This window comes from Schistocerca piceifrons, chromosome 7, assembly GCF_021461385.2.
Source record: "Schistocerca piceifrons isolate TAMUIC-IGC-003096 chromosome 7, iqSchPice1.1, whole genome shotgun sequence".
NCBI lineage: Eukaryota > Metazoa > Arthropoda > Insecta > Orthoptera > Acrididae > Schistocerca > Schistocerca piceifrons.
This window is the reverse complement of record NC_060144.1, coordinates 570588626-570613131: the sequence shown is the minus strand read 5'-3', so window position 1 is coordinate 570613131 and position 24506 is coordinate 570588626. Positions and strand designations below refer to the sequence as shown.

General features: G+C 38.6%; 1 protein-coding gene across 3 annotated transcripts in view; it reads right to left on the bottom strand.

Moving 5' to 3' along the window:
* The window catches only part of LOC124805147 (glucosamine-6-phosphate isomerase), a 122560-nt gene that overhangs the window by 71756 nt on the left and 26298 nt on the right, over positions 1-24506 (bottom strand). For all 3 annotated transcript variants that reach the window (XM_047265617.1, XM_047265616.1, XM_047265618.1), the window contains exons 3-5: positions 22237-22338; positions 9247-9614; positions 2016-2189 (exon numbers count right to left, since the gene is read on the bottom strand). In XM_047265617.1, the coding sequence (XP_047121573.1) occupies positions 2016-2189; positions 9247-9614; positions 22237-22338 (644 nt within the window). The remainder of the gene's footprint in view (positions 1-2015; positions 2190-9246; positions 9615-22236; positions 22339-24506) is intronic.

The following is a 24506-nucleotide window of genomic DNA, read 5'->3' as shown; positions in this document are numbered from 1 at the left end:
GTAGGGATGGACAAGTATATTGTGTAGGTTCGGTTGATGGCAGAATACCACTATGGGAGGGATGGGAAGGATAGTGGGTAGGACGTTTCTCATTTCAGGGCTCAACGAGAGGTAGTCGAAACCCTGGTAGAGAACATAATTCAGTTGCTCCAGTCCTAGGTGGTACTAATTTACGAGGAGAATGCTACTCTGTGGCCTGACGGTGAGACATTGGGAGGTTATGGGAGACTGGAAAGATAAGGCACAGGAGATTTGTTTATGTACATGGTTGGGAGGATAACTATGGTCTGTGAAGGCCTCAGTGAGATTGGTTGAGGGAGGTTTGAATGTGGAAAGGGGATACGTCACATAGAACTCAGGTTGAGACTGACCCCACTGTTGTGGCAAATATTGCCCTTTATCCACATATCAGATGAGCCCAATTTACACATAAATACTACACAAGCTGCAGTACAGCCATAGTAAAGAGCACTTTTTGCCAAAATTAGTGATTTTCTGCATTTTTCTATTTGCATATTAAGCAAGGGAACAATAACTGTCCATACATTTCTACAATTACCTTAATCTATGTTACATCAATAATATAAGCAAAAGGATAGAGTGCAACTCACAGTACAGATGACACATTCAGTAGCAGATGGGCATAACAAAAAGACTGTTACAAATTTAGCTTTAGGCTAAAGGCTTCTTCAGAAAAGGAAACACACGTACACATGACCACCATCTCCAGCAGCTGCAACCAGAATTGCTGGAGGTGGCGACATGAGGCATGCTTGCTTGAGTGAATGAATGTGTGTGTGTGTGTGTGTGTGTGTGTGTGTGTGTGTGTGTGTGTGTGTGTGTGTGTGTGTTTCCTTTTCTGAAGAAGGCTTTGGCTGAAAGCTAAAAGTGTAACAGTCTTTTTGTTGAGCCTGCTTACCACTCAGCGTGTCATCTATACAGTGAATAGCAATCTATCCCTTTCCTTGTATTGTAGATATTCTAACCTGGAGTTTCCACTGTCTAATCTATGTAATCTTAGTCTCATGATTCCTATGCAATATGTATGGTCCTGGCAACAGGGCTGTCCTTGAATGCCAGTTCTCAGAATTTACTCAACAGAGTTTTAAGGGAAAAAAAATGTTGCCTTTCTTTTAAAGATTCCCATTTAAATTTCCCAAACATCTCTTTTACGCTTCAGTATGGGCTACACTGACCCGTTACAATCCTAACAGTGAATCTTAAATTTGGTTGGTGTATTCTGCCATGCCTACTTGATAAGAATTCCTAACACTGCAGTAATACTACAGAATTCATCTTGTATGTCACTTCCTTTACAGATGCACTGCACTTCCCCACAATGTTTCCAACAAATCTGTCTTCCTTTGCTTCCCTACTACTGATTTCATAAGATTGTTCCATGTGATATCACTTCTTAGAATTACCTCTAAACATTTAAACAAATGTCCTGTGTTCACGCTCTTCACCACTAATCTTGTATTTGTATTCTACCAGCTTATTTTTCTTTGTAATACACTTTAACTCACATTTATTCACATTTAAAGAGAACTACAAGTCAAAATGTTGTCTTAATTTTATGTTCTTCCTTCTGAATATTCAATGATGATATTATCCTAGTTTACCTGCAAATGCTCTGATGCTGACACCATATGATAAAATGTTTATGTTTATTGACAGCATTATTCCTATTACATTCCCTTGGGGCACATTCTAACCTAAGTTAGTCTGGGTGGTCTTCCCACTCAAACTTACCCTCCTGCATGACCATACCTCCTTTCTCCTACGAGAAAAAACATTTTGTTATGGAACGTTATTTTCTACCTTAACTGTTTCTGTCAGCAAGACTCTTATGTGTTATGGCTACTGGCCAGCCCGTCTGCCACTTTGTAGTTTTATTCTGTAACTGTTACTTCTAGTTTTCTGCAAAAGTATCAGTATCTCATATTCCATGCATCAGCAACAGTGGTAAGACTGTCACCTACTGCATTTTAATTTTCTTTAAGGTGCAACCATACCTTGAAGTATTTGACAGTCTTGACACGGAGTTCCAGTGTTGCATCTTCATCACATATCATAATTGTTTGCCGGTGTTGCTGAAATGCTGACACAGTCCACATGTGATTCACACCTTCTTCTATTGCTTTATATAAAGCAAATGCTTTATGAGCACCAGTGATAAGAATCATTACCTAAAAGCAGTAAATGTAAACAACAAAATATGAAACAAGTGTAGAAAAATTCAAAACTTAAATGTTATTTTGAATTACATACATGTTTAAGAAAAACTGCAGTGATTAATGAGAAACTGAAATAGGAATGTTACATTATTCATGTCATGCTTGGGGTGCCGTGCTCTGGTTCACTCTGACAACGGAAAAGTAAGACAGAAGTCAGTATTTTCTAGATGTACAAGGTCTTCTATAAGTGTACCATAGTATTAAGCACATATAGGAAGAGGAGAAAAGAAAAACTGTGGGAAATCTTCTACTGAAATTAAGTCTTTATTGAAGTTTGTTGACATGTTCTGATTAAAATCAAAATTAATTGACAAAAGGCCAGCATGGAATATACTCATAAATGTGTCATCACAACCACCACAATATCCACCTAGCACCCGCTACTGACAGTGCAGTGTCTGAACACTGTGTTGACTATCAACAGCTGCCTTCAGCTAAGAATTAACTCACAAATTGCGAGTATGGTTCTGCCTCAGCTGCACTGCAATATTTCCTGCAATAGTAAGGCAATGGCAAGAAACAACAGTGTCTCATCCTGTGTAGGAATCACAGTAATATAGTGCAAGCACAAGGGAAAGTAGACATCAGGACAAATGGAGTCTTGGGCCTCTCCTGGAAATGTGCTCAGATAGCCGAAATGGTTAAGGTGACCACTCACGACAAGCAGGAAATCTGGGTTCAAGTACTAGTCTGTCACAAATTTTAATTTGTTCTAAAAATATTCTACAGCTGATGTGTGAACCATAATCACAATTTGCAAGTTCATTCTCAACCTACGATAAAAAATAAGCCCAACATAAGTAATAGAATTCAGTGTGTTTTCCTTTGCAGTGAGAGTTCATCAGAGACAAGGGTATTGTCAAGAGCCAGGGAAGTGAGATAGGATCACTCTTATTCTCTAATACACAAGTGATTTGATGGACAGGGTGTGCATAAAACCGCAGCTGTTTGCTGATGGTGCTATGGTGTATGGGAAGGTGTCGTCATTGAGTGACTGTACGAGGAAACAAAATGACTTACACAAAATTTCTAGTTAGTGTAATGAATGGCAACTAACTCTAAAAGTAAAAATGTAAGTTAATGCTGATGAATAGGAAAGACAACACCACAATTTTCAAATACAGCATTAGTAGTGTGCTGCTTGACACGGTCACTTCAATTAAGTATCTCAGTGTTGCAAAGCAAAATGTAATAAATGAGTATGTAAGGATTGTAATAGGGAAGGTGAATGGAAAAATTTGGTTATAGGGAGAATTTTAGAAAAGTGTTGTTCATCTCTAAAGGAGACCCCACAGAGAACACTAGTGTGACCCATTCTTGAGTACTGTTACAGTATTTGGGATCCCCACCAGGCCGGGTTAAGGAAGGCATTGAAACAATTCAGTCAGGCTGCTAGATCTGTTGCAGTAGATTCAATCAACACACTTATATTATGGAGCTGCTTCAAAAAATAAAAAAATTAAAAAAATTATGGGAACACCTGGAGAGAACGTGACATTCTTTTCCGAGGAACACTATTGAGAAAATTTAGAAAACCAGCATGTCAAGCTGACAGCAGAACAATTCTGGTGCCACCAAATTACATTTTACATCAGGATTACAAAGGCAAGATAAGAGAAATTAGTGCTTGTATGGAAGCATATAGACAGTTGTTTTTCCATTGCTCTATTCGTGAGAGGAATAAGAAAATAAAATGACATACAATGTATGTAACTGTAGATATAGACACCATAAACTATGAACCTTGCTGAGTTGGGGTAGCTTGCAAGCCTCGGCAATAAAGACAGCCGTATCTTAGGTGAGACCACAACAGAGGGTTATAGAGACCAAACTAAGGCCTTATAACATGAGTCAATGTGGCTTTGCTGTGCTGGTGCTGTGGACAGCTGAAGGCACGCGGACGCTAGAGCAATAATTTTTCCCGAGGGCACACAGTTCTACTGTATGGTTAAATGATGATAGCATCCTCTTGGGTAAAATATTCTGGAGACAGAGTACTCTTACATTTGGATCTCTGGGCAGGAATTACTCAGGGAGATATAGTCAAAAGGAAAAACAAAACTGGCATGCTACGGGTTGTAGAATGGAGTGTTAGATCCCTTAATTAGGTAAGTGGTTAAAAGAATTTAAAAGGGAAATAGGTAGGTTGAAATTACATACAGCAAGAATTAGTGAAGTGTGGTAAAATGAAGAACGTGACTTCTGGTCAGGTCAGTAACGGGTTATCAACACAAAATCAAATATGGTAATGCTGGAGTAGGATTATTATTGAATAAGAGAATAGCTACATAGGTAAGATTATGAAAAGTGCGGTGAAGACATTATTGTAGCTAAGATAGACACAAAGATAAGACACACCACTGTAGTAAAAATCCATATGTAGCTAACTCTCCACATGACGAAGAGATCGAAAAAATTTATGAAGATATTGTGGCAACACTAGTATTTTGTCACCAAGTGGCAGACAAAGACATGAGAGTAGTGTGTTATAGTGTCAAGGTACTTGTATATTTTATTAACAGTTTTTTTGCTTATTCCTTGATTTTGTTGTTCTAATGTGGTTGTTAGTGAGTGTGAAATAATTATTCTGAGTTATCATAATTTGAGAGAAGAATACAATAAAGTGGTGACCCTGAGACGTTTTGTTGTAAATGAAGATATTCTTTTCACAAGAATGATCAATGCGATGGTACAAGCAACTGTGATGGAAGCCAAAACGAATCAATCGGCAGCTGCAAAGCACAGACACCGACTTCCTTCATCGAGATGCATATTCGATGAATCATCTGGAGCACGTTGAGCATCCACCCTTTTAGTCCAATCACAAAATGACTTGGTTTACACACAGTGAGTGTACTTTGCACCAGCACAGCATACATAGAAACAAAAATATGTGTATTATCACAGTGGCGCATTTAGAAGGTGCTGTGATAGAGGAAATATAAGATGTCCTACTGCAAAGTTACTACTTTGCATTAAGCAAGGCACTTACACAAGGGTATACCTTGTTGCTGGAGCTCAGATTATAGAGGGTCTCTAACGATGAACTGATGGGCAACAGATCCTGTCTCAAGTGATGTGGGCCTTATGTGCACTGGCAGAATGAGATTTGTTGCTGGAATAGTCATTGAGTGTGCTATAGCTGCACAAGTTGCCTGTAGGCATTCACTCAGCAATTGCTGCATATCAAGGTTTGTCACTGCGGGAGCATACGGAGAAGGCACGTGCCACAGCGAATAGTCTGGCTGAAGTTTCCCTATGCACCACCATCAGAAACGAGTAATAATGATCAAGGAAGAGACATGGAAGTGGCATATGCTGACAATGAGTCATGTAGATTGTGTACAGAGCCAATTACACAAGAAGAAAGAGCAGAACAGTTAGTGGAACAAATAGCACACACAAATCTAAAATTACAAGCATGCCAGTGCAAGATATGACGCTGTTATGAGCATGCTGCGGAGAAGTGGACAGGGCACAAGAAAGATGATTCACATGAATCAGAGATGCATATAGACCAGTGGTACTGATATCACAGGCATTTTGGGGAAGACGCATGCTGCTGTACTGTACCCTGCTGTTACCCAAATGCCGTGATCAGACGTTGAAGGACTCTTGATGTCTGCCACCAGCAGCCTGTGGGTCTACAGAGTGTGCAAAGACAGCTGGTAAATGCAATGCTGATAGCAGGGCATAGGCCACAGAGATAATTTGTACACAACCGCATCTCCTGCAAGAGGTTTTTGGTGGATTCTGGCTCTGAGGTGAGCATCTATCCAAAACAGCTACATGTTAAGCCCATCATGCTGACACAACATAGTCTCACAGCAGCAAACGAGTCAGTCATAGAAACTTATGGGGAACTGAGAGAGATCTTAGACTTGGGTCTCTCATTTGTGCCCATGTGGACATTCATTGTTGCCAGTGTCACCAACCCCGTACCAAATTTTCTGGCACATTTTCAGCTGTTCCCAGATCTAGTCAACAAAAAGTTAATTACAGTGACTGCAGTTCCGATCGAGTGAGTGTGTCTTCCACGTTGGCAGATGAAGTGCTTGCCTGACTGGGCAAAAACCAATCAACCACACCACACAACAGGATGTCTGACAGATTGAACACTTTTAGGTTATTGCGAATGAATATTACAGCGTATGAGGATGAGTCATTCAATCAGATAATACAAGAGTTTCCATTGCTCATCCACAAATTCATCACCACAGGGAGATACAGACACTCTAAGAGGCACCACATCTGAATGACACCGGGTCAGCCCGCTGCAGCTCGTCTGAGTAAATTTCCAGCAGACAAGCTCTCGGCACTGCAAGCTGGGTTGAAGAGCTCCTGAAAGCACATATTGTATACAGATCACACATTTTGTGGGCATCTCCCTTACACATGGTGCGAAAGAAAGACGGATCATGTCAACATTAGTATTTTGCTGCAAACCAGCATACGAGGAAGTAAGAGCAGTGTATTCTAGTGTCAAGGAATTTGCATATTTTATGAACAGTTTTGTTGTTTATTCCTTGGTTTTGATGTTTTAGTATGGTCACTAACAAGCATGAAATAAAGTTTCTCACTAGATTATCTAGCATTTGTGTTGCTCAGAGTTATCATAATTTGAGGGAAGAATCCACCAAAAGATAAAAGTAATTATTCAGAAAGTTTAGGGAGACCAAAATTGTGATGGGTAATGAGAAACTAGTAGTGAGAAAAGGAAGAGACGGAAAAATGCTACGAGAAATTGGACTCAGGGAAAGGAATGAAAGTGGAAGCCAGCTGGTAGCATTTTGCACATAGTTGAATTAATTATTGGTAACATTTGGTTTAAGAATCATGAAAGGTGGTTGTATAGACTGAAGAGACCTGGGGACACTGGAAGGTTTCAGATTGATTATATAATGTCAATACAGAGATTTCAAAACCAAGTTTTAAACCATAGTCATTTCCTAGGGTAAATATTGACTCCGACCACAATTTATTGGTTAAACCTGGAAACTGAAGACATTTAAGAAGGTAGGAAATTAAAGCAATGGGACCTGGATAAACTGAAATTGAACTGGGAATTTCAGAGACAGCAATAGGTAAAGTTGGACTGAAATGGGGGTAAGGAATACAACAGAAAACAGAAGGGTAGCTTTGAGAGGTGAAATAGGGAAGTCAGCAAAAGATAAGAATGTAGGAAGGAGGTGCAATGGGTGAGCAGCATGGGAATGAGGCACCATCACTAGTGAGCTCGTTCTTGCAGCTGCCAGAAGGGATTATGCACAGTACACGATGATGTGGAGCATGAGTTGGGAGTGGAGTAGAGAAGAGGAAGCGGTGACTGCAGGGAAAAGGCTGTGGATGCAGGATGAAGGAAGTTACAGTCCTGGGGCGGTGGGGAGGAGGGGGGGGAGGGGGGGGGGAAGGTAGTTGTGTTGCAGGTCCTAGCAGAATCCAGGACCAGGAGGACTATGAGATTGAAATATGTGTTGCAAGGACAACTCCCACCTATGTAATTAAGGGAAGCTGGTGTTGAAAATAATGATCCAGATGACCTGGAATATATAGCAACCACTGAAATTGAAAATATGATTTTCAATAGCGTGTTCCGATACTGGATGGTCAACTCTGTTCTTGGTCACAACTGGGGGGGGGGGGGGGGGGGGGGGTGGTCAGCTGGCTGGTGGTTACAGTCATATGAAATTCTGCACAGATACTGCAGCCAACGTGGTATATGACATGACTGCTTTTACAGGTAGCTCTGCCTCTGATAGGACAGAATACAACTAAGGCTGTGATGAGATTGGAGTAGGATGTACTAGATGGGTGCATCAGACGGATCTCGCACCTAGGTCATACACTGGTCAAGGGATTGGAAGTAGGCATGGTACTGCGTAGATTGGGTGAATAGCAAAATACCACCTTTCTCTTTCATGCAGGGCCATTGCTTGTACTACAACTTTTTCCCCTACTAATTTTATTGTATAGATTGAAATATTCATTCTTTTATAATGTGGCATTGCACTCTAAATGGTTACTTAAGTTATTGTAATACTTTAAAATAAATACTGTGATTGTCTCGAGCACACAAAATGTTGGTGTCCTATCAATGCTGTTGATCATACCTGAATTTGGATATATGTAGCTCAATTATAATGCTCGTACTCAAATGAAGTGACTCAGATATGCAAATCTGTCTGGACTCTGGAGTGCTCACACTTGCAAAATGAAACTAGTTCATCTGAATTGTTTCACAGTTACTTGCTCACTTCTGTGTAATAGTCCAAATCAGATACTAACCAGAAACCATTATAAAGTTGTATATTATATGGCAAGGCATAAAAGAATGCCCTGGTTTCCCAGTTTCTTCAACAGGAGGTCACATATTATGAAACTATATACCACCAAGCAGTGATCAATAATCTAGTGTGTATTTGTTTATCTAGATATTTTCCAAGCAAATGGAAAGGAATATACTCGACTGAAATGTGTTCTCCACTACCAAGTGAATACACTGATGCCTTTTTTAAAATGTGTATGTAAAAGAGGAACTTTGTATCTGCTACTTTGTTTTTATCTGAAAAAATACTCTATACAGGCAGTTGAAAATGCTATTCAATATGGTGTCTCTCTTTCTATGGATTTAACTTTTTCTGAATGTATGACAAGCACCTATTTTGCCGCAACTCAAGTCTGCTCTATATGGTGAGTAGCAATCTATCCTTTTAATATTAATGTTATTATTCCATGGTTGATTTTGCATGACAATTAATTGTTTCATTCTTTTCATTTACTGAAATTTTCAGTTTTTTGGATGTTTACCTAAGATTAATGAGAACACTTCTAGGTTTGCATGTATCTGAATTTGGTGTTTCATGAGAAACGGTGTCTACAATATTGGACAGTTTTTATCTAAAATCCACAGTCATAATTAAATCAAATGCTTCAGTTTCTGAAAAAAACTTGTCTCTCTCTTCAGTATAAACATACCAGCAATAAATTAATAAATACCGACTCTACAAACCTCTTTAGAATCCATAACAGTACCAACACCAACTGTGAGAGCCTGTTTTGGCACCTTGGATATATCATTGCCAAAGAACCGGGCATTTGCCTCAAGTGTATCTTGAGCCAGAGTCTTCACTCTTGTCCTTGAAACTAATGATGAGCCTGGCTCATTGAATGCTATATGTCCATCAGGTCCAATACCACCAATAAACAGTTCCACTCCTCCTGCTTCTGTAATTTTCCTCTCATACTCTTCACACTCCTTCACTAAATCAGGTGCATTTCCATCTAATATATGGACATTCTTTGGATCAATGTCAATGTGTTTAAAGAAATTGTCCCACATGTAAAAATGGTAGCTTTCAGGGTGATCCCTTGGAAGACCTGTAAAATTATAAAAGAAGGAAGTTTCACAAATACAGACTTTTTGTCTAGAAACTGAATATTATTTAAAATACTGATGTAAAGATATGTACTAAATTTGCACTTGTACTATGTTTGTGTATATGCTCATCAATGTGTGATGAACAGAAACAAACGGAAGGTAGATTAATGATTGAGTTCTGTTTATAAAAAGTTCTTCTTGACCTGCAATGGAAACTAATGTGAGTTAAACACTGCTAAAATGTCTCAGTCTGCTGCACTCACCAGTTTAGCAAAGCACAAGAGTGGTTTGAAAAGTTCTCGGAATAGAAAAAAAGTACTTACATCACTTAAACTTTTTTTTATTTTTCAATGTAGTCTCCTTGTAGATTAATGAATGTGGTCCAATGATGTTCCAGTGCCTTGATCCCATCTCGAAAATAAGTTTCCTCCAGGCCCGCAAAACAGTTGTCAACTCCGACTATCAATTCTTTGTTTGAAGGGAATCTTCGACCACCAAGAAAAATTTTCAGTTTTGGGAAGAGATGGAAGTCTGACGGAGTCATATCAGGTGAATAAGGCAGGTGTGGCAACAATTCATACCTTAGTCCATGCAGTTTGGCCATGGCAACAGCACATGTGTGCGAGTGCGCGTTGTCTTGATGGAAGATGCCTTTCTTCCTTGCTAAACTTGGCCTATCTTTTGTTGCAATTTGTCCAGGAGGTTAGCATAGTATTCTCCAGTAATTGTTTGCCCAGTATGGAGATAATCTACAAACAGAATCCCCTTCGCATCCCAGAACACTGATGCCATGACCTTTCCGCCAAAGGAAATGTCTTTGCTTTCTTTGGTGGCGGAGAATCAGCATGTTTCCACTGCTTTGACCTTTGACTGTTGTCTGTCTCTGGGGTATAGTAGTGCACCCAAGTTTCATCTGTGGTCACAAACTGGCACTAAAAATCTTGTTCACTTATCCTAAAACAGGCCAAACATTGTTCCAATATATCCATTCTCATGCGTTTTTTATCGAGCGTCAAGAGTCACGGTATCCATCTTGCAAATAATTTTTTCATTTCTAATTCTTCACTTAAGATGTGATGTACCCTTTCAGATGACATCTAGCAAGTGTAAGCAATTTCATGCACTTTCAATCGGTGATCCTCCGTGACCATTTTGTGCACCTTTGCAATGATTTCTGGAGTAGTGACACATCTTGGCCGACCACTGCACGGATCACCATATAAGCTCTACTGACCAAATTTAAAGTCATTTTTCCACTTGGCAACAGTTAAATATGAAGGAGCAGAGTCCCCTAGTGTATTCTGGAAATCTGCATGAATGTCCTTTGCTTTCATACCTTCCTTTACAAAGTACTTAATCACGGCTCGAATCTCGATTTTTTCCATCTTCACAAATCACTATGTGGGAAGAACAACAGAGCAATGTCACCACCACAGATCTCTTCCAAGAGCACTGACTTGGCAAGTGTTTACAGGCAACAGTCCAATGAATATCACGTGAACAACTTGTTGCGCTAGTGCTGACCTCTTGTGGTGATTCCGAGAACTTTTTAAACCACCTTTGTACTATTGCAAAATAATTGAATAGCTTTCTAGTCTCTCTACAGTACTAGCATTCAAATAAGACTTGCTGATATGCATGGAATACAAGTGTCAACAGTCTTGTCATTCTACCTAATACCTGCATATTCCAACAGAAGACAGTTTTTTGTTTTCCACTGCAGTAAGTCTTTCAATGACGTGGATCACCAATGACTTACATCATTACCAAAAGATGCATTAAAGAGGATAAACACATGTGTGAGCATCCTGTGAGACTGTGCGAATGGTGCACTGCAGTTGCCAGAATCAGAATATCTGCAGCACATAGCTTCAGAGGTCCACAATCACAAAGAGAGCACTCTCCTTAATGCTCCCTGTACCTGCTCCATTGGCCTTAGATGACTGGGATTGTCACTATCTTCTGAAAATAGCCTGCATGAAAATGTAGTACATGCTTGATTACATTATATTACTTGAAATCCTCTTTCATTGAATTCTTGTTGAGGAGCTCTTCATAGATGTGGTACATGCCAAACTTTATTAATACCACATAGCGCTAAAAATAAAGTCTCTCACATGCACAACCCCTTCATCCAACTTGTAGGAGATGGGTAAAGGCACAGAATAAAAGACTGGCTTTAGGGGTGAAGTACAGTGGGGACTCTGTGTGCCCTAAGATTGCTATGGTAGCTGTCAGGGCGTTAAAGGAACCTCGAAAAATGGCAGTTAATGGGTCTCTTGTGCAGACCTTGATGACAGCAACATAGGAGAAGATTGACTTTGGATCAGTGGAGCTGACAAAGGATACCTTAACCACTGCCTTATGGAGAAGAAGTATCTTCAAAGGACACGACAGTAAAACTTACCAGAAAATCATGCAAACCAGAAGGCATAGAGGTGGCAGTCCCACCAGAGGGGTTACGACGCAAATTGTATATAATCCTGACAGGGGACAACTTACATTCTGGCAGTCCTCACAATAAAACCTCAGATCGCTAACAACAATGACCACCAGAGATGGAAGGAGGACAAGAACTTGGTATACAATACTGTCTTAAATTTGTTACATGAGATGTAAGGAGAATAATAAAAAAGACTGAGGATCTACAAAGAATACTGAGTGAAAGAGAGGTAGATATTGCTTTAATAACCAAGACAAAAAAATAGAACTGAATGGATCTAAACATCTAGGAGAATATTCCATTACATACACCGACATCCTACTCAGCAAGAGTAGTAAATAAATGAAAAACAGAAAAATAAGATACAATCAGACACAGGCATGAACGAAAAGACAGTACATGTAAGATTTAAAGTAGAAAGAGTGTATCTACCTATAGTGTGCACCTACTCCTCAGAAGGAAGAAGAGAAAAGATACACAAAATTATAATGAAACACTGCAAGTAAAAGTAAATACTATTAAAAAAACCAATTACTTATGTAAATTGAAGGGGGAGGTGGGAGAAAGGAAAGGAAAGGAAAGGAAAGGAAAGGAAAGGAAAAGAAAGGAATTAATGATATCACTTGCATCAGGACTCCATGCAGAATCAGTGGCAATGAGTGAAAATGTGCGTGGGACTTGTACTTGAACCCCAGATCTCCTACTTACTGGGCAATTGTGTTAACCACTGCGTCACCTGGACACAGTGTTTTTTGCAAATGTGTGGACTATCTCGGCATGCTCCCTGGCCAACAACATTCCCACCTAGCACCAGCTGCCAGCAATCGCTGTCCATGTCCACTATGATCAATAATTTTAGATTCCTATTGGAGGTTGAGTTCACTGACACTGAAGATTGTGGCTTCATTGGCCTGCAAGGCAACACCACACATTCATATAAAACAAACGTCATCATCAATGGTGGTGGCATGAATGGAAGTATGGGAAATAACCCAATAGATAACATTGTGGGAAATAATGGAGAAATATTATAAATAATGGGAAGTTCCTGAGAGATTTTTCATGCTTCAAATAACTTCCATATTATGAATCAACTTTTTCCTTTTCTTTATTCAGTCTCCTACATCCCTTATTTAATTTGTTTGCTTTCACTTCCGTATCCAATAACCTCTAAGGCAGCTTTTTCTGTTATAGTTTGTCTCCTTTCACCATTATATTTATTCAGATGGTCCTTGTATAATTTTTTTAATAGAGGTTTCTTTGAGCATGTTAAGTTCTCCATTGCTTTTGGTGATTACTTTTATTAGACTTTATTTTCATCCATCAGGCTTTAATGTTTACTATTGTCATTAGCATACAGTGATCTGTATTTAGTTCTGCTACTCTGTATGCTCTTACCTCTGTAAATGTTTAGGCTGGTTTCTGAATGCCAATAAAATAGTCTATTACTGATTACTACCCTCTCTCTCTGCCTCGCTTACTGTGCGTATCTTAAATGGCTACAAAAGAAGACAGCAGGAAGTAAAGATGAATACAAGAGCATAACAACAGGAATGAAGTTACTCTGCAGTTCAATTAAACAAGATAAATGGTACAGATTCATTTCACAAATAGTAAACAATATTCACAACAGATAAGAATTTGCATATAAACTTATGAAGTACTGGAATCCAGAAGCAAAAGATAATATGAAATTGACGTGATAAGTAACTTACGACAGCTAGATGACTATAAGAAGCTCTCAGCAGAAGAGTATAAAACAAATGGAAACTTAGAAGAACAAGTTTTAACATCTGAAGAGGAGGAAGAAGGAACTGTACACAAAATAGAAATGACAGAATTAAAATATGTGCTGCAAAACATGAAAAACAGGAAGGTACCAGAAAGCAACATGAACACTGAACTGGTGAAGTATGCATCTCCTCTCATGAAATCTAGGTTCAATCAGCACAATGAGCAATGTTGTGACACTGTGTGTGTGTGTGTGTGTGTGCTGGGCGCAGGGGGGGGGGGCGCACGCACGCACACATGTGAATGCGTTTGTGAGCATGTTCTAGCTCGACAAAGGATTTGTTCTGAAAACTACCAAGTTTTCTTTCTCTTTTGTGTGTGCCTGTCAATGACCCAGGTCAGTTTCTTTTTCTTTTTTTTTATATTGCCTGTTTCAGTTTCTTTATTTTAAATTTTGTAACTTATGTAAATTTTAAACTTTAACTTAAAGAATCAGCTGAACACTAAGAGTGTTCTACCGATAGTGCTGTGTGTTGGTGGTAAGTGTTTTCCTTACTCATTCTGAGCAAGTACTAGTGTGACTGCTTGTGTTACAAATTTAAAAAAAAGGTTTTGTCAATACATCCTGCTGCTTCCAATCCAGGAATCTCATTTCCAGCCTTGACTGGCTCTAATTTCAATTTCCTTTCACCTTGCATAAGGGAATTTCAAAACTAATTAACAAGTATTAATTTCATTAATTCAGTAAAACGTGATTCTCAACCACTATGCACAAAAAATAAAATGTGTCAAGAATAAAGTAAAAACTGTTTGGAACATTATTAAACAACAAGGAAATGAAAATAGCCGGCCAAATGAAACTGAGTCATGAGGAAATAGCGGTGACAGAAATGGTGACAATTTCAAGCAGCTGGCCACAAAATTCAGTAATTATTTCCTCACAGGGGCAGTACATGTTGTAATCACAAATAAAGTAATGAATACAAACACATTAGATTTACTTCTGCAGACACTGCATGCATAAGAAGCAGGCATTAGTTTAAAAACTATGATGTCTGGGAAATTACTAGATTTGCAACTGTAAAACATTTCCTGGGGCAGATGTGGGCTTTGACCATGATTTATTGCTAGGGAATCACATATTAAAGCTGAATAAATTGCATAATGGAAAGAAATTAATGATCTGAATTAGCTGAAAAGTTGCAGAGGTTATTGAGAGTTTTGAAGGAAACACTGGACAAGTACTTACTGAAGCAATGAAAATGAATACAACAGAGCAGGGACAGCCAAGGGCCATGTGTGGGGCGTGAGTGCAACAGTGTTCAGCCTCGCTTCACATTCCTTCCCCCCCTCCCCAAACACCATGCCATGCTGTCTGAGTGTGAAGAGGGGGAAGAGGAGAAAATTGGGAACATGTTGCACTTAAATGAGAGTCCAGTTGCACTGCATTCTACTTGGTTTTATGTTCCACATTTCTTAACATCTTCACAACAACATAGGTCACAAAGAAAACAAATTTTCAGTATTATTTAATTGTTTGGTGCACTGAAGACATAATATAATTTTTATCTGGTAAAAAGTGTCAAAATAAGGACAGACACAGAGAATTTCACAGAGTTTTGCACTCAAGTTTCCACATATCATGACTTATGTAGTTTCATAACTTACAACAGGTCTTTCACACAAATGTAGCACTTTTGCAACCTCATTGTAGAGACTTGTAAACTCTACCTGAGGAAAGCAATGTAGATAGCCTGGACATTTTTAATGTAAAAAGATTTGTCATTAAAACTGGTATTACCTTGCAGGTTAATCAGTTACATCAGTACATGCACAGGGGCACTTTCAACTGAAACACACGGAAACAGATGCAAGATTGACAGTGTACTCAAAATCTTTATAAGACTATCCTTGTAATTCTTTCAGGGCCACAATGAATTCTTCAAACCTCACATTTTCTTTAATGCCAATGAACTTAGGGAAGTGAATTGTCTTTGTCAGAATATGTCCCTTCTACAACATGATTTCCAGTGTCTGATTGTGGGCAGTGTACAATCAAGTCTACTTAAAATGTGAAGTCTGTGATCCATTCCAGATGTTCTAATTTTTGTTCCTGCACTCCTTTTTCCTTCATAAATTAAATAATAGCAAGTTTTAAATTGAAAAATCATTCCAGGCAGGCCCCAACGTACTTTCCAGTAATATATGAAGTCTCCATACTCTTTGTTCAGTTCCATCGAAAATGCTTGCAACTGACAATTGAATAATGCATGCGACTTCAGAAATTTCACTATTTGCACCACTCATTTCTTCACATGCTCCAGTCCTTCAAATTTAGCACTAGGTGCCTTTTTATGTACAGAACAATGAATCCTTTTTTGTCAACCATTTTCAGTTTTTGCTCTTTCATTGACAATTAATCTTTAAATTCTTCCTGCATGATATTGTAATAATGCTTCATAGCAAATATGCAATATCTGTTACTTATGCGAACTCATAATTCTCATCCCTCACTTCTGTCATTCCCATCCATTTTAAATGACTGCAACGATAGATCATTAGACTGCCTCTTTATTTTGTGCAACCAACCACTGAATCTGTGACTGTGGTTCATACTACGAACGAACAGCAGAAGTTAAACAGCACAATTCTGCCAAATTCAGAGAGTTGTGCCAGCCGAAAAACGTTTCACCGCAATGCTAAATGAAATGTTGCACTATTCCATGTACTTCTGAGAAGGACCAAGCAAAGCTGAGTGAGAGGTCAGCCCCTGGCCTACCCGCAACCAGCACACCCTGCACGCATGAAATCTGGCATGCCATGGCTGGCCCTGCAATAGAGGATAAATGAGTGGTTCTGAAAGGTGAAACAGTGACTGAAGCAGAGGATCAACTAGGCAAAAATACACAATCCAGTAGAAATCCTTTGATAACAGGTGAGATACTGTATTTAACTGACAAAAGAAGAAAATACAAAAAAAATTCAACAGATGAAACAGACAAAAAGGAATATATACATCTTTAAAAATGTATACAGATAGTGAAAAATGGCAAAGCAGGAACTGCAAGAGGAGAAATGCATAACTGTAGCAGCATGCATGGTTATGGGAAATATAGATACCATGTACTGCAAATTTAAGAGAAACAGTTGTATGTATCTTAAGAACTAAGATGGCAAGGAAGTACTAAGGAAAGATTGGATTGGATAGGATTGTTTGGGGGAAGAGACAAAACAGCGAGGTCATCGGTCTCATCAGATTAGGGAAGGACGGGGAAGGAAGTCGGCTGTGCCCTTTCAAAGGAATCATCCCGGCATTTGCCTGGAGCGATTTAGGGAAATCACGGAAAACCTAAATCAGGATGGACGGATTCGGACTAAGGAAAGAATGGAAGGCTGGAAGGTGGAGAGAATATACAGAAAGGCTACAAAAAGGAAAGAAGCTTGAAGACAATATTATAAAAAGGAAGAGGAAGTGGATGAAAATAAGAAGGCAGATGCGAAGCTAAAGTACACAACATACTGAAATTGTTGTATTCCATCCTGGATTTTCCATTGTTTGACAACATACTAAAAGACGGAAGTAAATATAAGACTACTGGAGCAGATGACAGTCCCACAGAATTGTTAAATATCCAGAAGAACAACCATGTCAAAATTATTCCACCGGATAAAAACGATATGGGAGACAGGCAATATATTCTCAGACTTCAAGCAGAAAATAAATAACCCCAATACCAAAGACAGGTGTGAATATTATTGAACTACCAGTCTGCTAAGTCATGGCTGAAAAAAATATGTTAACTCATATTATTTACAGAAGAAGAATGAAAAAAACTGGTAGAAGTTGACCTAAAGGAAGATCAGTATGGATTCTGGGGAAATGTAGGAATGTGTGAAACAGTACAGACCTGACAGCTTATCCTAAAAGACAAGTCAAGGAAAGGCAAACTTACATTTATATCTGCTGTAGATTTGGTGAAAGCTTTTGACAATAGTGATTGCAACTTGCTCTTTGAAATTCAAAAGTAGTAGGAGTAAAATATAGGGAGCAAAAGGTTATACACAACTTATACAGAAAACAGATGGCAATTGTAAGAGTCAAGGGGCCTGGAAATGAAGCAGTGGTTGAGAAGGGATTCAGACAGAGTTGTAGCCCACCCCCAATGTTATTCACTCTGTACATTGAGCAAGCAGTAAAGAAAACCAAAGAAAAATTTGGACAAGGAATTAAAGGTCAGGGAGCAGAAATAAAGACTGGGGGTTGCAGATGATGTTGCAATTCTGCCAAAGATAGCGAAGAACCTGGAAGAGCAGTTAAACAGAATGGACCATGTCTTGAAAGTAGGGTATAAGATGAATGTCAACAAAGGCAAAACAAGGGTAACAGAACACAGCCGAATTAAATCAGGCAATGTTGAAGGAATTCTATTACGAAATGAAACACTGAAAGTAGTAGATGAGTTTTGTTATGTGGGCTGTAAAATAACTGATGGCTGAAGCAGAGAGGAATGGAAAGAAAAACATTTCTGACAAAAAGAAATTTGTTAACACCAAATACAGATTTACGGGTTAGGAAGTCTTTTCAAAAGGTACTTGTCTAGTGTGTAGCCTTGTATGAAAGTGAGGTGTGGATGATAAACAGTTCAGACAAGAAAAGAATAGAAGCTTTTGAAATGTGGTACTACAAAAGAATACTGAAGATTAGGTGGGTAGATCATGTAACTAATGAAGATGTACTGACTAGAATTGGGGAGAAAATAAATTTGTGACAAAAACTGATTAAAGAAGGGATCAGTTGATAGGGCACATCCTGAGACATCAAGGGATCATTACTTTAATATTGGAGGGAAGTGGTGAGGAGGGGGTGGGGAAGGGAATTAGCAGAGGGAGACCAAGAGATGAATGCAGTGAGTATGTTCAAAAGAATGTAGTTTGCAGTAGTTATTTGGAGATGAGGAAGTTTGCACAGGATACAGCAGTGTGGAGAGCTGCATCAAACCAGTCTTCAGACTGAAGACCATACCAGCAACAATTAATGAGATCTTCCCAAAGCCTTTGCTTGTGTAGTACACAACTTGACCAATTAATAATGGCATCCGTCTTGCACAGATGGAGTCTTACATAAAACACAGAAAGCTGAGGTGCAGACATGAAATTAAACCGTGAATGGCAATCACTACAGGGTCTATTGTTTCTTAATCTCAGTAAATGACCTCCACATGAATTTGAAGGGGAGTTTAAAAACCGTAAAATTTCCTGATGACACAGTCATTATAAGGAGCCCAACCCCAACTACATCAAATAAATCTCAGTGGTAACTGAACAGACATACAACTGGCTTACAGCAAGCAATTAGATCTTAATCTCACAACAATTCGTATTATTCATTTTAAATCAAGCAAAAAACATTTGCTAGTTCCAGAAATAGACATTCATGATCATACATTGGATGAAACACTGTGTGCGAAATTTCTTGGGGTGTGACTGGATAAGAAGTTAAAACCAAGTCAAGACATAGATAAAATAAGTAACAATCTCAATTCACCATATTTTATACTTAGAAGTCTCTCTCATTGTGCTGACCTAAAGAAAAAGAGCATTTAGCTTATTCTGTATATTTTCTTTTGCTGTTGTCTCGTGGAATTACATTCTGGAACACTTCACCTAAAGTAAATAAAGTTTTCATACAGCAGAAGTGAGCAGAAAGAATATTGTTGTAGATAACTGCACATCTCAAAGAGGTCTCTTAGGAATTTTGGAATTCTTAGACTCACTTCTTAGTACATGCGCTACTTAGTGATTTTTGTTGTGGATAACAAAAATCATTTTCACCTGAGCTGAATTCTGATCTACGAGATTACAACACAAGACACAATAACAGATTTCATACAGACTTGATCTCTTTGCCTGTGGCTCAGAATGGAGTTATGTACTCTGGTGCAAATATATTCAACAAGCTGCCATCCAACATAAATAAAGAAACTGAGAATTCCAAACAATTCAAAAAGAAATTGAATCATACCTAACTAGTTACTCTTCCTACAAATTATCTCTATATCCAGATTCTAGAATTGGAAAGTTCTGTTAGAAACAGGGAAACTAGTAATGTATTGTAAACAGGATCATTATTATTATTATTATTATTATTATTATTATTCAAATTTGGGCAACTCAAAACCACATGAAATAGAAGATCATGACATCATATTCTTCCCCTTTTTTGGCTTTTCAACAATTCTTCACTGACAACTCCTTCTATTCTGTGCAAGAATTTCTATTACTGTAATGTGTAAAATGTGGTGTGTAGGAACACACACACGCGCGCACACACACACACGCACGCACACACACACACACACACACACACACACACACAACAACAACAACAACAACAACTTGTACATGATAAGCATGTAGGCATGTATACAAAATAATTGTGATGCGACTATAAAAGACTCATTCTGCATCATTATTATTTATCGAACAAATGATCCATGGAACATGAAACTAACTATCTAACTAACTCTTTTCTTTTGTTCTCTTCTTTCTTCTGTCCTTGTCCCACCTCTCTTCTTTTTGTTTTTTCTTCTGGAAACTCTTGACTTTCTGTACCTTTTCTCAGAATTCATGTCTGTTTTCTGTGTCTTTGTTTGTTATTCCCAAAACCTGTAGGTCTTTCTTAACTTCTATAAACCACAAAATTTCTGGATTTTTGTCAAATAAGTTGAATATTTTTTATTAGCTTCTTGTTATCTGTTCCTTTTACGTGGTCATAAAATGTAATCATCTGCTTTCTCATTGCAGCTATCATATTCTCAGTTTTCTTTTTCAAACATTTCCTAGTTGCTTTTCAGTTTCCAAATCCCTTTTCCATACTTTATCCCCAATTTTTTAAACTTATTCTTCTTTCTTTTCTTCTTCTTGAAATTATTTATTTGTTTGGCTGTGTTTATGGTGAGGCATTTTGATCATAAAGACACCTGCTTTTAATCACATCATGAATACCTCAGTATGAATAGATCAGAATTGTTTATTGTATGTGTTCTTTGTTACGTGGAATACCATTTACATTTTTATAGTCTTGTTTATGTTTGCTGCTTTGTCCAGAGAATCTGGTGGATTATTTCTACCAAGTACTTTAATTCTGAAACTTCCAATATGTTTCCATTCTTTGGTTCCACATATTTCTGTGCCGCTTCCACATTGGCCATGTGTTGTTTTTTCAAAGAAAGTTTGTAATCCAGCTTTTTCTGCTGCCTCTTGGAGAGTGTTTATCTATTTCATTACACCTTGAAGCTCCCATAATGGGAAGGTTGCCTCAACTTTCACTTGTACTGGAGAATATATCCAAACTATGTTAAAATTCTACGAACTGTTTCTTGTCTGTAACCACCCCACCTGTACCAGTGCATTCATACATCAAGTTTTGGCAGAAACACCAGAAGTATGACAAGAAATTTGACACTGACATGGTCAAGATAACAGGAGCTAAGAGACTGTCAGCAAAAGACAGCCAAGATTTACAAAATGATATGGACTGCACCCTAAAATATGGCATACAAAACATAAAATAAAAACAGCAATTACAACAAATATTTCTCATAAAAAAAGTGAAGCAACTGTCAACCTGATAGTCTCTTTCAAGTCCAAAATGCTTTAATATTCCTTGTGGCAGGATAAGTCGCAGCCGTCCATCAAATCCTTTCACCATGTACCCCTAGACCTGTTGTTCAGATAGCACAGTTAGAAATATCAGTGGCCATGAAAGTTTAAGTTGACCGTGGAGGTGAGATTAGGCAGATTGATTATTAAGGTGTTTTCTTGTGAAAAGCAGGAGAACTGGGTATGAGTCCTCATCTACATTTTCGATTATCAAAACATATTTTTTATAACAAGCAGGAAGTTTTTAAACAACTAGTTGCAGACAATGATGCACCAAAGCCACTTTCATTGGGTGCTTTGGAGCCAGCAACTTTGTGACAACTAGGATGGTTGGGTTAGTGGATCTTTGAGAAAATGTGGAAGATTGAGTAAATGGGATGGATAGGGTAAGCAGCTCGATGGACTCAGGTGGGAGTCATCTCATTTCAGGCTTGCCTATTACCCTCTCTGCCAGATTTTCAACCCTATTCAGTACAATAAGACCTTTCCTTCCTTTCATCTTGTCTGGGTAAGTCTCCCTTGACTCTTGGTTGTTTGTAGACAATTTCTGTATACTTATGCTGCAACAGTCTGTTTTCCACCATCCCTTCTCTCTCTTCAACAAAAACTGGAGTTCTTGATTCCGAAAGCTAGCAATTTTGCAATACAATACCTATTTATACATATAAACAGGACGAGAACAGTTCTAGTGTCTGAACTATCATAAAACCCATGCACGTAAAGATGCAGCCTTCTTGGGATTAATGTGACCAATAAGAGCAAATGTCAAACAAATATCTACATACCAACATATTCATCCATGTTGAAAGTCTTCACATATTTGAAGGATATTTTTCCAGCTTTGTGATATTCTATAAGCTTTTTGTACATGCCCAGTGGTGTTCCACCTAAAAATTAAAATTCTTTATGAATGGAGTGTTTTTCCCATTGACATATATACACTCTACCATCTAAAATGTGCAACTAGCATGAACACAATTTCCATTAATAGCTCCCTTATCATTGAAGTTCTTTGTTCTGCAGCTGTGGAATATAGTAATAGCAGTGACTGCAAATGCAAAACTGTTACTGACAACTACTCATGTGCAGATGTCAGCATAAATAAATTTTCCAAATCAAAATTTTACAAACATATTGTTTCACCTAAAAGCAGTGAGAGCCAGTTTAAATATACCTAAGAAAAACTGGTATAAACTCTAGAATAAGAACAATGTTTGCCATAAAAAATTAAATTTACCTCAAGAAGAAAATCGTTAGAAATTCAGTAGTAAAACTAATAAAATTATAAAGCATTTAAAATCTTAACAAAAATAATCATACAAAGAAAATGCCATGTAACATAACATACAATTAGCAGATTAAGTGAAACAGAAAATCATAAGGGATGTTACCGAAAATGAAACAAAATAAGTACAATATCACAAAAATTCCATCCTCTGGTGAAAGGACTTTCTGAAATAATAATCCACAGAACATGTGATTTTTACTTAAGTGTGGCACAAAATCAGCAACTTTCAGAAAAAGGCAGAATTATTCAAAAACACACACACACACACACACACACACACACACACACACACACACACCAGCTACAGCAACCAGTCTCAAATACATAACTCCACCCACAGTATTGAAAATCACAAAATTATAAACATTAATCACTTCTTCCAATCACAATTCTTGTAATCTTGATGGACATATTAATGCATCAATCAATAAAATGAGATGTTAGGTGCAGCAAGGAAGGCTACATCTGCCAATGTCAGGTCACGTAGAAAAATGCCTGTGGCAGATTTAAGGGCTGCTGCTGTCCCATCACAGCATCATTTGCCACAAACAGATGATGTTTACAGCAAGGTCTCCAGCGTACATAACAATGATGACCCTGCACTATGGGGTTTTTTCTGGACTACGATTTGGACATTTCTACCTACAGTTGTCGTTTAGCTACCACATGTATTTAGCTGTCTGCCTAATTCAACTGACAGCTGTGTTTTCAGTTAAGGAACTGATAACATACGGGTACACTGAGAGTGTGGTTCATATACGGTTGCTTCCCCATCAAACTGACAAACAGTGTTCTCCTGCACTAACGTGGGTTTTCTTCAGCCCACTTCCAGAGTGTTGTATTGGCATAGAGGTATCCACCTACAGAAGCTCCCTGTTTTGTTCATTTTCAAAAGAAGCGTTACTTGCTGTGATTTATTTGTACATAATTTGTTCTTGGTGAACTCTGTGCTGCTGAAAAATTACACTGACAACAATAAGATTGGCTAATATTGTGTGCACACTTGGTCCACCATAAATTGTTGAGAACTGCTCAATGTAATTAAAGATCAAGTCCAATACAAAAGTGTATCCAGGATTTGTGCATAATAAACTTGGCTGAGTGGTGTAACAGGCAGTGATTGAATTCACACATTCCAATAACAACTCTTTGTTTACTAATCTTCAGCTTCAAGGACAAAAGTCCACAACCACAAAGTCCATCCTGACCATGATTAATGGGTGCCCACTATGACGAAGTCAACAACTGTCAGAAGTGGTGGTGGGCCAGGAGGTACTGTAAGCGATCAGGCAGCACTGTACCACAAGGCTGCAAACTCGTGGCTATAGAGACACAGGCCCAAGTGCAGGTACAGCAGATGGATGTCCAGCAGCTGACGATCCTGGCGAAGAGGCAAGACGGCACTGACCGACAGGCAGCACCAGTGGCAGTGGCAGGTGTTGTGGTTTGAAGCGCAGACTCAAAGGCATACCATCTGGAGTCTTTAAGTATAGCTCCAGCAACTGGCAGTCAGTTCGGAGCCTGGACAGTGACGCACTGTTGAGGGGCAAAGTGTCAACCCGAGTACTCATCAGCAAAGGAATACTGGCACAGTGCTACGCGGATGTGTGACCATGCAGAAGCAAACATTTGCCCACAACAGCAGTGCCATTTACTGTGACCTGCACGCCACGTATTGGCGTGGCTCGTTCCCTCAGCACTATACTACAATGGTTTGCAAGAGCGATTCATAAGCAATCTCTTTTGCAGGCTGATAGTTTTTCCCCA